The sequence below is a fragment of the Punica granatum genome, unplaced genomic scaffold (genome assembly GCF_007655135.1).
Source record: "Punica granatum isolate Tunisia-2019 unplaced genomic scaffold, ASM765513v2 Contig00419, whole genome shotgun sequence".
Taxonomy (NCBI): domain Eukaryota; kingdom Viridiplantae; phylum Streptophyta; class Magnoliopsida; order Myrtales; family Lythraceae; genus Punica; species Punica granatum.
This window is the reverse complement of record NW_022204334.1, coordinates 34,094-44,389: the sequence shown is the minus strand read 5'-3', so window position 1 is coordinate 44,389 and position 10,296 is coordinate 34,094. Positions and strand designations below refer to the sequence as shown.

The 10,296-nt window shown below is 42.7% G+C and overlaps 2 protein-coding genes across 2 annotated transcripts; both read right to left on the bottom strand.

Annotated features, from left to right (window-relative positions):
* Window positions 1-906: 906 nt before the first annotated feature.
* On the bottom strand, window positions 907-3,448 carry LOC116190313. The gene is made up of 2 exons (XM_031519994.1): window positions 1,601-3,448; window positions 907-1,340 (listed from the first exon to the last, which is right to left on the bottom strand). The coding sequence occupies exons 1-2, from the start codon at window positions 3,398-3,400 to the stop codon at window positions 1,140-1,142; spliced, it is 2,001 nt and encodes a 666-aa protein (XP_031375854.1). The 5' UTR covers window positions 3,401-3,448; the 3' UTR covers window positions 907-1,139.
* Window positions 3,449-4,334: 886 nt separating this feature from the next.
* LOC116190310 lies at window positions 4,335-6,992 on the bottom strand. Its single transcript, XM_031519992.1, has 4 exons — window positions 5,289-6,992; window positions 4,737-4,934; window positions 4,545-4,607; window positions 4,335-4,460 (listed from the first exon to the last, which is right to left on the bottom strand). The coding sequence occupies exons 1-4, from the start codon at window positions 6,990-6,992 to the stop codon at window positions 4,335-4,337; spliced, it is 2,091 nt and encodes a 696-aa protein (XP_031375852.1).
* Window positions 6,993-10,296: the final 3,304 nt, after the last annotated feature.

Genomic DNA, 10,296 nt, shown 5'->3' with positions numbered 1-10,296 from the left:
AAACCGAGGAGTCTGTTGTTGATTCTAAATATTGCAGCAGTTTCAATCAGAATCAAAATCACACACAGAGATGAAAGGAGAAGGAAACGTTCATTCAATCCTCTGTAGAACAGAGTCTGTGGAGTACGAGAACAAAAGGCTTACCGAAAAACTGAACAGACAGGCAAATATATATGCAGAATAACTACCTAAAGAATTGAATTTGACTACAGTACATATTTGACTACTTGGTGGAGACACATCTCCACATAAAGAATAGAATTTGCATACATATCAAACTCTTTATAGAATCATAGCATGACTTATGGCATGTAGGCTAACAAAGTGCAATTGTTTTGCTCAGAAAAGAGAAGATGAGTTAGGCAACACATCGTCTAGGAATTATAGGCTGAGTCCACAGGAACTTATTGCAATTCACAATGGGGGCTGCAGCTTCAGTACGAATTTGTTCCCGAGCACTAGTCTTCTCCATTTTATCATTTGCAGCCCAAATGATCAAGAACCTTATCCAATGATCAAGAACCACATGAATCTCATAATCAACACTTCATTCCAATCGCAAACTTGTTTAATGCCAAGGCCTCCTTGTTTAGGTAGGCAAATCGAGTCCCAGTCATCTTTATCTCCTTTAGCATCTTTGTCGCTACCCTTCGACACTCCACAAAAAAAAAAAAATATATATATATATATATATAAATAAATTTAAATTTGTTACGGCTCTACACTGGAAGTTTATCATAGAATGCAGGACTGGTTGAATCAATTACAGTGTACCAGCATGGGGTCATTTAATAGTTTTCCTAAAACAGCAGTTTTGTTAATTTTACTTAATGTTTAAGTTCTTAATTTCCAAATCAAATTATCGCTTTTAGTATGTATTATTTTGAAGACGGCAAGTCACTGTTGCAGTTATGACCTACTAGTAAGGACTTATGTATGAGTGAAAGAACAAAGTACGGGGAGTTACATACACAGAGTAGTACCTCACCAAGCGTAAATGATACACAAGAGAAGAAAATAAGTTAAAATAAGAAGGGGCCAAGATTAAGGACACAAATCGGATAACAATAGGAATACTCATGTACTAGATCCTTATTATATGAGCATATATGCCAAGAGAAAGTGATGCAACTCCATTTTCATGCCTTGTCCAACTCTGCTTCCCCTCGCATCCGAGAGCTCGCTATCTCATTTCTCTTTTTTTTAACTCCCTCCAGTTTTGTCATCAGTACCTTCAGCTTTTTCTTCACTGCCTCCATCTCTGCTTCTACACTAGCAATTTCTTCATCCAATTTCCTGAGCATAAGGTCCTCCGCGAGTTTGTGTTGCTCGAGATCTACCTGGAGATGGCAATCTTTTATGTTTAGACTCATACAATTGTTTTGCTTGGAAAAGAGAAAAATATACTCCTGCTTATGATTTGTGCAGCAATATTCTTCCCACACAAGGTCTAGGGTAGGGGTGGCTTCTTTTCCATTCTAAGTTTTTCCGATAATTGCTCCATTTTGGAACAAAAAAGTAAGTCGACTTGACTCAGGGAGAGTGATGGTTGCATAATGCTTTCAGAAAGGAGATGGAAATTTCGGAATGTATAAATTACCTTGGGGATGACACAGTCGATATGAGCAGCACACCTGCATTCGTCGCAGTAATAAACACCGTGTTCTGGGTTCCTAGTTGTCTCGCATAGGTCGCAGTATTGGTCGTCATAAAATTCATCAACAACTCTATCGCGGAGCACCATTGGATGGATGTGAAGTTCATGCTTAACAGAAGGGGGTAGGGGCGTGCAACTACAGTGAATATTGTAATTGCAGGGAACACAGCGGTAGAGGTCAATGCTGCAATCATTGTAACACAAATCGCATAGCAGGTGGCCCGTCTTTCCAAAATAGGTCAGGTTGTGCTCGTGACGCTGGTGTTTCAGAGTCGGTTCATGCAGAGCACATGCTGTATGCATGTGGAACTCACATGGCGCACAGTAAAAGTTATATCCCTCAATTTGTTCAAGACAGGCATTGCAAGGAACGGATCCATCCATTGGTTCAGGAAGAAGAACGAGCAGATGCTGTGGGTGGAAAGGGTGTTCCAATTCACGAGGTAGTTCAGCACATGTCTCATGGAGCATGATGTCACAACCATCTGAGCAAGAATAAGCTAGACCATAAAATGACTCTTCATTACAAAGTTTGCATGTGCTATCCATGTCATTAGAAAGCCTCATTGGGTGTTCATGGAAACGTTGAAAGTTAGGGACTCCCTCTTTCAGAGCAGAGAGAGAGCTGCAAGCGCATCTGGCATGAAGGTGAAAGAAATGCTGTTCACAGTTGTATCCAAAACCAGAGAACCATTCAGAGCAGAGATAGCAAGCGGAACTCTCTCTACGATATTGACATTCTGCTCGCCAAGTGAGAGGGCAGTCTGGATGAAGAGGGTGCACAATCTGTTGCGGTATCTCAGCACACGATACGTGGAGCATGAAAGGGCAATCAATGCAACCATAAAAATCACTGCATATAATATAGTGGCAAAAGTTGCAGGAAAAATTACCCTCCACTTTTGCATGAAAACTCATCAGCCGGTGAGGGTGGGAGAAATGAAGAATCTCTCGCCTATCCTCCTCACTGTTCGTATCAGCGGGAGAAGGATGCATAATGGAATCAGCACATACCGCATGGAGGTTGTAGTCGCATTCATTACAGTGGTATGCAAACCAAGACTGTCTCTTGCAGGCTTTGCATTCAGGAAATTTCTCGAAATCAGCACGCAAGGTCAGGGGGTGCTGCGGATGGTAAGGATGTTGTAATATCTGTTGGGGTAATGAAGCACATGGCTCGTGCAGCATGAATATGCAGCTCCGACAACCATAAATGGGACCAGAGATCTTCTGATCGCATGCTCTGCAATCGATCTGATTTGGTCCGTTCACGTGGAAGGATGTGAGAGGATGCTCATGAGAAAAGTGCTGAATTTTCTCCTCCTCCTGCTCATGCTCGTCTTTAGGAGGGGGAAGAGTAGCAGCTGCACATCCCACATGCAAGGCTAGTTCACAGCCATCACATCCATATATGGGTGCTGTATCATATTCGCTTATGCTGAAATGACACCCACAACAGCGCAAAAGATCGACACTTGACCAGTATAATGTAGGTGGGTTCCGGCTCCGTGGATGGGATAGTATAAGTGGGTGCTGTGGATGACATGGATGTTGAATCTCGGGTAGCAGTTCAGCGCACAATTTATGGAGGAAGAAGCGGCAGTTGACGCAATGGTAGGCGGGACCTTCCACGCATAAACAGCAGATATGGCACTTAAAGGAAATTCCTAAATTTTCGCTAAACTCTCGCAAGACCAGACCATGCTCATGGCTGGGATGCTGAAGGAGAGTACTAGCGTTCATCCTTGATGAGAAAAAAACGAAGAAGCAAAACACGGAGAGCACTCAGAATTTGGGATCTTCTTCCAAGTTGCAATACACAGACCAGGTAAAATGTGAGGCATCGACTTCGACAGGTACATATATAAATTGTTTCAGCCAAAAAAAGGAGCAGGTACATATTGAATATTTACAAGTTGCAGTTGAAAATGCAACCATCAACTTCATCTGACAAATGCAATCAAGAACATTTCTTTAGAAGTTGGAGAAAATCAAACTGGATATCAAACAAGTGCATGGATATTAATTTATAACACTCTTTTTCCACAACAAAACAAAATAATCCGTACAAAGTCAAATGGTGTGCCCCATTTATACCATTCCTTTTCAAAATCAAAATCTGATTTTAAAATCTTACTTTGAAATCAAACGCAATATAAACTTGCTGACTACTGGGAAAAGTATAGTTTGGGTACACTAGGTTTGAAAATTTTGCTATTTTCGTCCTTTTTATAATTTTTTTTCAATTTTTGTTCAGCACCTGTAGGCGTTTTTCTATTTTATTCCATCCGTTACTAAAACCGATATCCATTCCACATTATCAATTTATTTAAAAAAGAAAATAGGAAAAGTCAACAAGAAGAAATGTTCTTCATTCAATCAACTCAGTCAGCTGAGCCCTCTTCTGCGTGCCTTTGCATTCTAGAATTTATCTTCCAGAAGTCATTATTGTGTAATTGTCGTTGTTAAAAGAAATAGACAGTAAGCATCTACATATGATATGAAAAGATCTGTGCAAGTGGAGAAACACATCGATGGCAATATGCTCATTCACCACTAGTTACTGATCTGGTACACAATAATCTCCGGCATCGAAATCGAAGTTCTGTAGATTCACTACGAACCTTGATAATTGGAACAAATATATGCGATCTCAAATGAAAAAAAAATGCATAGTTTAGGCATGACTGCGGTGGGAAGATCCTCCTGCCGCTGCATCTGCAGTTTGAAAAACATTTAAGAAAAGGTCAGTGAAATATTTTCTGCTTAGCAGGAACCAGGATGGACCGTAACAGAACCGAAGCTGGACAAAGAGAAAAAACTCAGGCAAGCCCCGAACTAAACCAGTGGGCTTTACTTCCCCTTTAAAGACTCATATGAAACCAACCACGTTAGAGGTCCTTACATCCAGAAGAGCCTTGAGTGTTTTTTCAGAAGGGTACACTGGAAGCTGCATTGATCACAATTTTAGAAATGATTTTCTTTTCGTGAACACTAACAATTAAGAAAAGAAGAAAAGGCAAATGCAAGTGAGTATAGATGCTGAATATTGGTGTGCGATGAAGAGGATGCTGTGAACCTCCATTTTGGAAGCCCGGTGCTTTGTTCCACCCACTTCAAAGATCAAGGATAGAGAACTCATTTTGGCCCGCTTCCTCTTGAGCGCCTCCAGCTTTCTCTTCATTTCCTCCACATTTACCTCCAACCTTGTGATTTCTTCATTTAGTTCGTCAAGGAGAGGGTTTTGGACTGCTTCCTTCCCTCCCTTCGATTCGACCTGGAAATGATAATAATAATCTGATAACCTCAAATGAAACCCAGTTATAAGGCTACTTTGAAGCAGCAGCATTTATCCAAAACTTCGCCTTCTATACGTTTATCGAGCAGAGCACCCTGATTTTAATCCTGTTGATGGCTATGCTTATTTCGTTTTGTTTCGGTATATATATCCTATGAATTGGAGGTAACTAAATCTAGTAGAAGCAAGTGCCTAAGTTGTTTCGGTATATATATCCTATGTGGTAAAATGTTCCGTTGCTCAATTTTAACTGTTTTTACTTTAGTCCTTTCTAAAATCTTTCATCGATGTCCATGTTTCAAAAAGACAGAATTTTTGGAGTGTGGGAATTACCTTGGGGATCGCGCAGTCGATATGAGCAGCACAATTGCATTCTTCACAGTAATAAACCCCATGTTCAGGGTTCCTGGGCATCTCACACAGATCGCAGTACTGCTCCTTGTAAAACTCGTCGACAACTCTATCACAGAGCAATAACAGATGGAAGTGAAGTTCGTGTTTGACACTAGGTGGTAGAGGAGCACAATCGTGATGAAGATTGAAATTGCATTCAACACAGCGGTAGAGGTCCATATTACAGTTGTTGCTGCATCGATTGCATTGCAAATACTTCGTTCTCTGAAAATAAGTTAGACTGTGCTCATGGAGCTGATGTTTGAAAGTCAGTTTCTGGGCAGCACAGCTTGCGTCCAAGTAGAACTGGCATTCAGCACAGAAAAACGCACAGCCTTTAGACTCTCTGTGGCAGGCACCACAATTAAAGGATCGGCCATTTGATGCCGCTGGAAGAAGCGTGAGGGGGTGTTTGGGGTGACATGGATGTTCTAATTCTAGTGGCAGCTCGGCACACAATATATGGAGCTCGAAGAACTCACCGGGATATGGACATGAGTAGCCTAGACCTTGTAGTGGATGCTGACAAACCTTGCACAGAACAAAACCGGGCCCAGCAAAGTTATGAAGGGCCAAGGCATGGGGGTGCAAAGTATGATGAATTTCCGCAGGTAACCCCTCTTTGAAAGCAGAAAGAGTTTTCTGAGTGCATTCTAGGTCGAGTCCGAAGGGTCGACAATTTTGACAACTGTAAACGAAGCCAAGGGAGTTTCTGTAGCAGCACCGGCACTGGAGAGGTTTTGCTTCGAGATATAGAGGGTGGGGATGAAGAGGATGAACCATTACCTGGGGCAATTCGGCACATGATTTATGGAGGAAGAAAATGCATTCAAGGCAACCGTAAATTTCACCTGATATGTTTAGGTCACAGGCTTTGCACTGGATATCATTGTCCATTTCCAAACAAAAGTATGTCAATTTATGGGAGTGGAAAATATGCTGGATCGTCTGAGAGTCCTCCTTTTGTTGGTCCTGTAGTGGCAGAGTCGAAACAGCACATTGCACGCCTAGGTTGAGCGCGCATCCATCGCAGCGGTATGCAAACTGATGATATTGTTTGCAGGCTTTACATAGGAAAACTTCCTTTGTGTCGGTAACGAGTATAACAGCATGCCCATAGTTGTGGAAAGGGTGTTGAGGTATCTCCCTGGGTAATTGCACGCAGGACTCATGGAGCAAGAAAAAGCAGCCCCCACAGCCATAGGTCGGACCCGAGATCAGCTGCTCGCACAATCTGCACATGATCTTGATTGCCCTATCCATGTTGAAGAAGGTAAGGCGATGGTCATGAGCAAAATGCTGAATCGTCTCCTCCTCCCGATGACCTTCCGGGGGAGGCAGAGTTGAAACTGCACAAGCTATATCGAGCGTAAACATGCAGTCGTCGCAGCAGTAGATGAAGGATTTCCCGGAGGATTTACTGCAGCCATTACATCTGTAGAGATCGGAGCGGCGACTCCTCGACAATGTCAGGCAGTGTTCTGAATGAGAGGGATGCCGTATCTGGAGAGGCAATCCAACACACGACTCATGGAGATAGATATCACAATCTAGACAACAGTAGGTTGAGCCATGGAGATCTTCCGTGCAGACAAAGCAACTGACGTCGCAATTCTGGCTCAGCTCTATTACGGGATATGCCATGATTTCCGAGATATTTCCACATATATGATTTCCGAGATATTTCCACATATTCTCCGAGATTTGTTACATTAGAATCTTCTTGTATTCTTAGGATATTCTAGGATATTCTTAGGATATTCTTGTATAGTTATACAGTATCCTTTTTGATTTACTTACCGTAGGTATCAATGAGTTATTTTGTATATATACGGTTGTCACATCAATAAAGATTATCACCTTCAATTCAATCGATTCTCCTCTTTTTACATGGTATCAGAGTGGGTTATGCTTCCGCGCGCTCATGTGGGCTCACACCACGCCAGATTCGATTTCGAGGTAGCCAAGAGTGCGCCTCATGTTAATCAGGCCCAAGAGTGGTTCGGTCCAGTTCCGAGGTAGCTAAAGGTGCACCTCTAGTTAGGCCCGAGGTGGAGCTCGAGGTTAGTTGGTATTTGGCCCCTTACCCGAGCACGGAAGAGGATGCTCGGCTCGGGTCAGTTTGTTAAGGGCGGGGGGTGTTTAAGGCACGGGCACGTGTGGACCACATTGCCACGTGAGGGCGGGGGTGTTGAGATATGTTGTCCCACATCGAAAAATTGAGAAGAAACCACAAGCTTATATGAGGCTTGGGTCCAGTAACCTATCAGTTTAAGCTTTTGGGTTGCAGATGGGCTCAAGTCCGTGTAGGCCCAAGTGGGTATTTTACATGGTATCAAAGCTTCAAAGCCTTGAAACCGATCAAATCCTTGTTGATATTCGTTTCTTATTCTCCAATTATCCCATGGAAGCAAACACTGGAGTAGGAATGGGATCCATCATCGCTGTTTCACCTTATACTGTCACCTCATCCGATGCGCTAGGAATCAAGATCATCGCCTGCACTTTGAATGGTGAGAATTATCTCACTTGGTCCAGGCTAATGACTAATGCACTTCGAGCAAAGAATAAGCTTGGGTTCATCGATGGCTCAGTACAAAAACCAGCTGAGGGAGATGCCAATGAATTGCAATGGATCATGTGCAATTCGATGGTCGTGGCGTGGATAACCAATACTCTCGATCAAGATTTGCAATCGAGTGTCGCATGTATCGAAAATGCGAAGACTCTCTGGGATGACCTCAAAGAGAGGTTTTCGGAAGGTAACGAAGCAAGGATATATGAATTGAAATCTCGTTTATGTCTGATGAGACAGGAAGGTGAAACCGTCGCAAAGTATTATTCCAATCTCAAAGTCTTTGGGGATGAGCTAGAGAATTTTCTCACGGCTCCTACTTGTACTTGTGCGGCGGCAGCATTCGTGACTTCACATCGCGAGAAAGAAAAAGCATATCAATTTCTCATGGGGCTCAACCCGGAGTTCGGTATGGTGCGCTCCAATATCCTGAGTCTTGATACACTTCCTTCTCTTAATAAAATTTATTACATGGTGATTCATGAGGAGCGACAAAAGAGCTCACACATGTGGAACAGTGGACATGAGTCGGGACCAGAGGCAGCATTTATTATGTCAAGGAGGGAGCTGGAACAAATCAACCCGACGCACGATCGGGAGGACGACCTTACTGTGATCACTGTGACCGAATGGGCCACACTCGCAGCACATGCTGGAAACTTCACGGAAAGCCCACGGATTGGGAGCCCAGGAGCAAAGGCAAAGGCGAGTCCAAGCAGCAAAAGAGAACATGGGCCGAGTTATGCAGCGACTGGGCAGAGTAATCTGCAGGCCCGTTCAAATGCAGTCCAGGGCCGCCAGCTCTGGTCCGAAGCCCAGCAAAATTTCAGAGCTGTCCACAGCCCAGTTCGAGAAGCTTCTTGACATAGTCGGAAGAGATAATCACTCAGCTGAGCCTCTTGTCGGTAATAAATTATTTCCATTAATCCAGATGATCAATGGATTATTGACACGGGTGCTTCGCGCCACATGACAGGAAGGTTGACTTATTTAATTCTAGTCGACTTATTGAGAATTTCAGGGTTCGATTTCCTAATGGCAATTCTATTCTTGCCACTAAGGAAGGAAACATTCATATCGCTGGGGATCTCAATTTATCGAATGTCATACTAGTTCCATCTTTTGAGTGCAATTTAATATCAGTTGCTCAATTATCCACTGATTCTAATTGTCGGGTGATTTTTCATGGTGACATGTGCTTATTACAGGACCTCACCACGAGGAAGACGTTGGGAGTGGGTGAAATGGTCGGGGGGGTCTACTATTTACGGCGTGTGTCATCATCGTCAGTCATAGCTTCCGCAGTCACATTGAAAATAATGAGCTTTGGCACAACCGTTTGGGGCACCCGTCACGTCGTCTTATTTTTAAGGGTATTACATCTAATTCCAGTTGTCATAAGGACTGTGATGTTTGCTATAGGTCAAAGCAAACTCGTTCTCCATTTCCAATAAGTCTCAATAAAGCGAGCTATTTATTCCAATTAGTTCATTGTGATTTATGGGGGCCATACAAAATTAAATCACTTTCTGGGGCTTATTACTTCATGACGATTGTTGATGACTATAGTCGAGCTATTTGGATATACCCTTTACGTGATAAAGCCGAGGCCAGATATAACCTAATTGGATTCATCAATCTGGTACAAAATCAGTTTGAAAGATCAGTGAAAATTCTTCGGACTGATAATGGGTCGGAATTTCTCTCCAAAGAAATACAAAATTTCTTCTCACAACGTGGCATCATACATCAGACTTCCTGTTCCTATACTCCACAACAGAATGGGCGAGTAGAAAGGAAACATCGCCACATATTAAACGTGGCACGGGCACTCTTATTTCAGGCAAGTCTTCCAACACGATTTGGGGAGAATGTGTAACCACTGCTGCATACCTCATCAATATAACGGCATCATCGATTTTATCGGGTAAAACTCCGTTTGAGATGTTATTCAATAAACCACCTGATTATTCTCACCTACGAGTATTTGGTTGTCTTTGCTACGCACATAATAGGTTCAAGCGTAACAGACAAATTTGGAGAAAGATCACGTAAGTGTATTTTCGTGGGATACCCATACGGTAAGAAGGGTTGGCGCTTATATGATTTGAAAACACGAGAAATATTGTCTCTAGGGATGTGAAATTTTTGAGGACACATTTCCTTTTTCTCAAGAGAGGTTGGACAATAGAATTATTGACAAGAATGACACACCCTTGTTCTTGGATTTTGTGCCCGGTTCAGATTATGGAAGCAAGGGGAGAATTATGAGCTAGAAAATAAATTCATATCAGATCAGCCCAATGATGAATCAGTACATGCCCAGCCCGAAGTTAATTCAGCAGTCCAGCCCGTTTCTTCTGATCATCGGCC

Coding starts and splice junctions, on each gene's coding strand:
- LOC116190313 (XM_031519994.1), bottom strand. CDS start 3,400: ATGAACGCTAGTACTCTCCTTCAGCATCCCAGCCATGAGCATGGTCTG. Junction 1,341..1,600: donor TCGACTGTGTCATCCCCAAG/GTAATTTATACA, acceptor TGCCATCTCCAG/GTAGATCTCGAGCAACACAA.
- LOC116190310 (XM_031519992.1), bottom strand. CDS start 6,992: ATGGCATATCCCGTAATAGAGCTGAGCCAGAATTGCGACGTCAGTTGC. Junction 4,935..5,288: donor TCGACTGCGCGATCCCCAAG/GTAATTCCCACA, acceptor TATCATTTCCAG/GTCGAATCGAAGGGAGGGAA. Junction 4,608..4,736: donor ACCGGGCTTCCAAAATGGAG/GTTCACAGCATC, acceptor TGATCAATGCAG/CTTCCAGTGTACCCTTCTGA.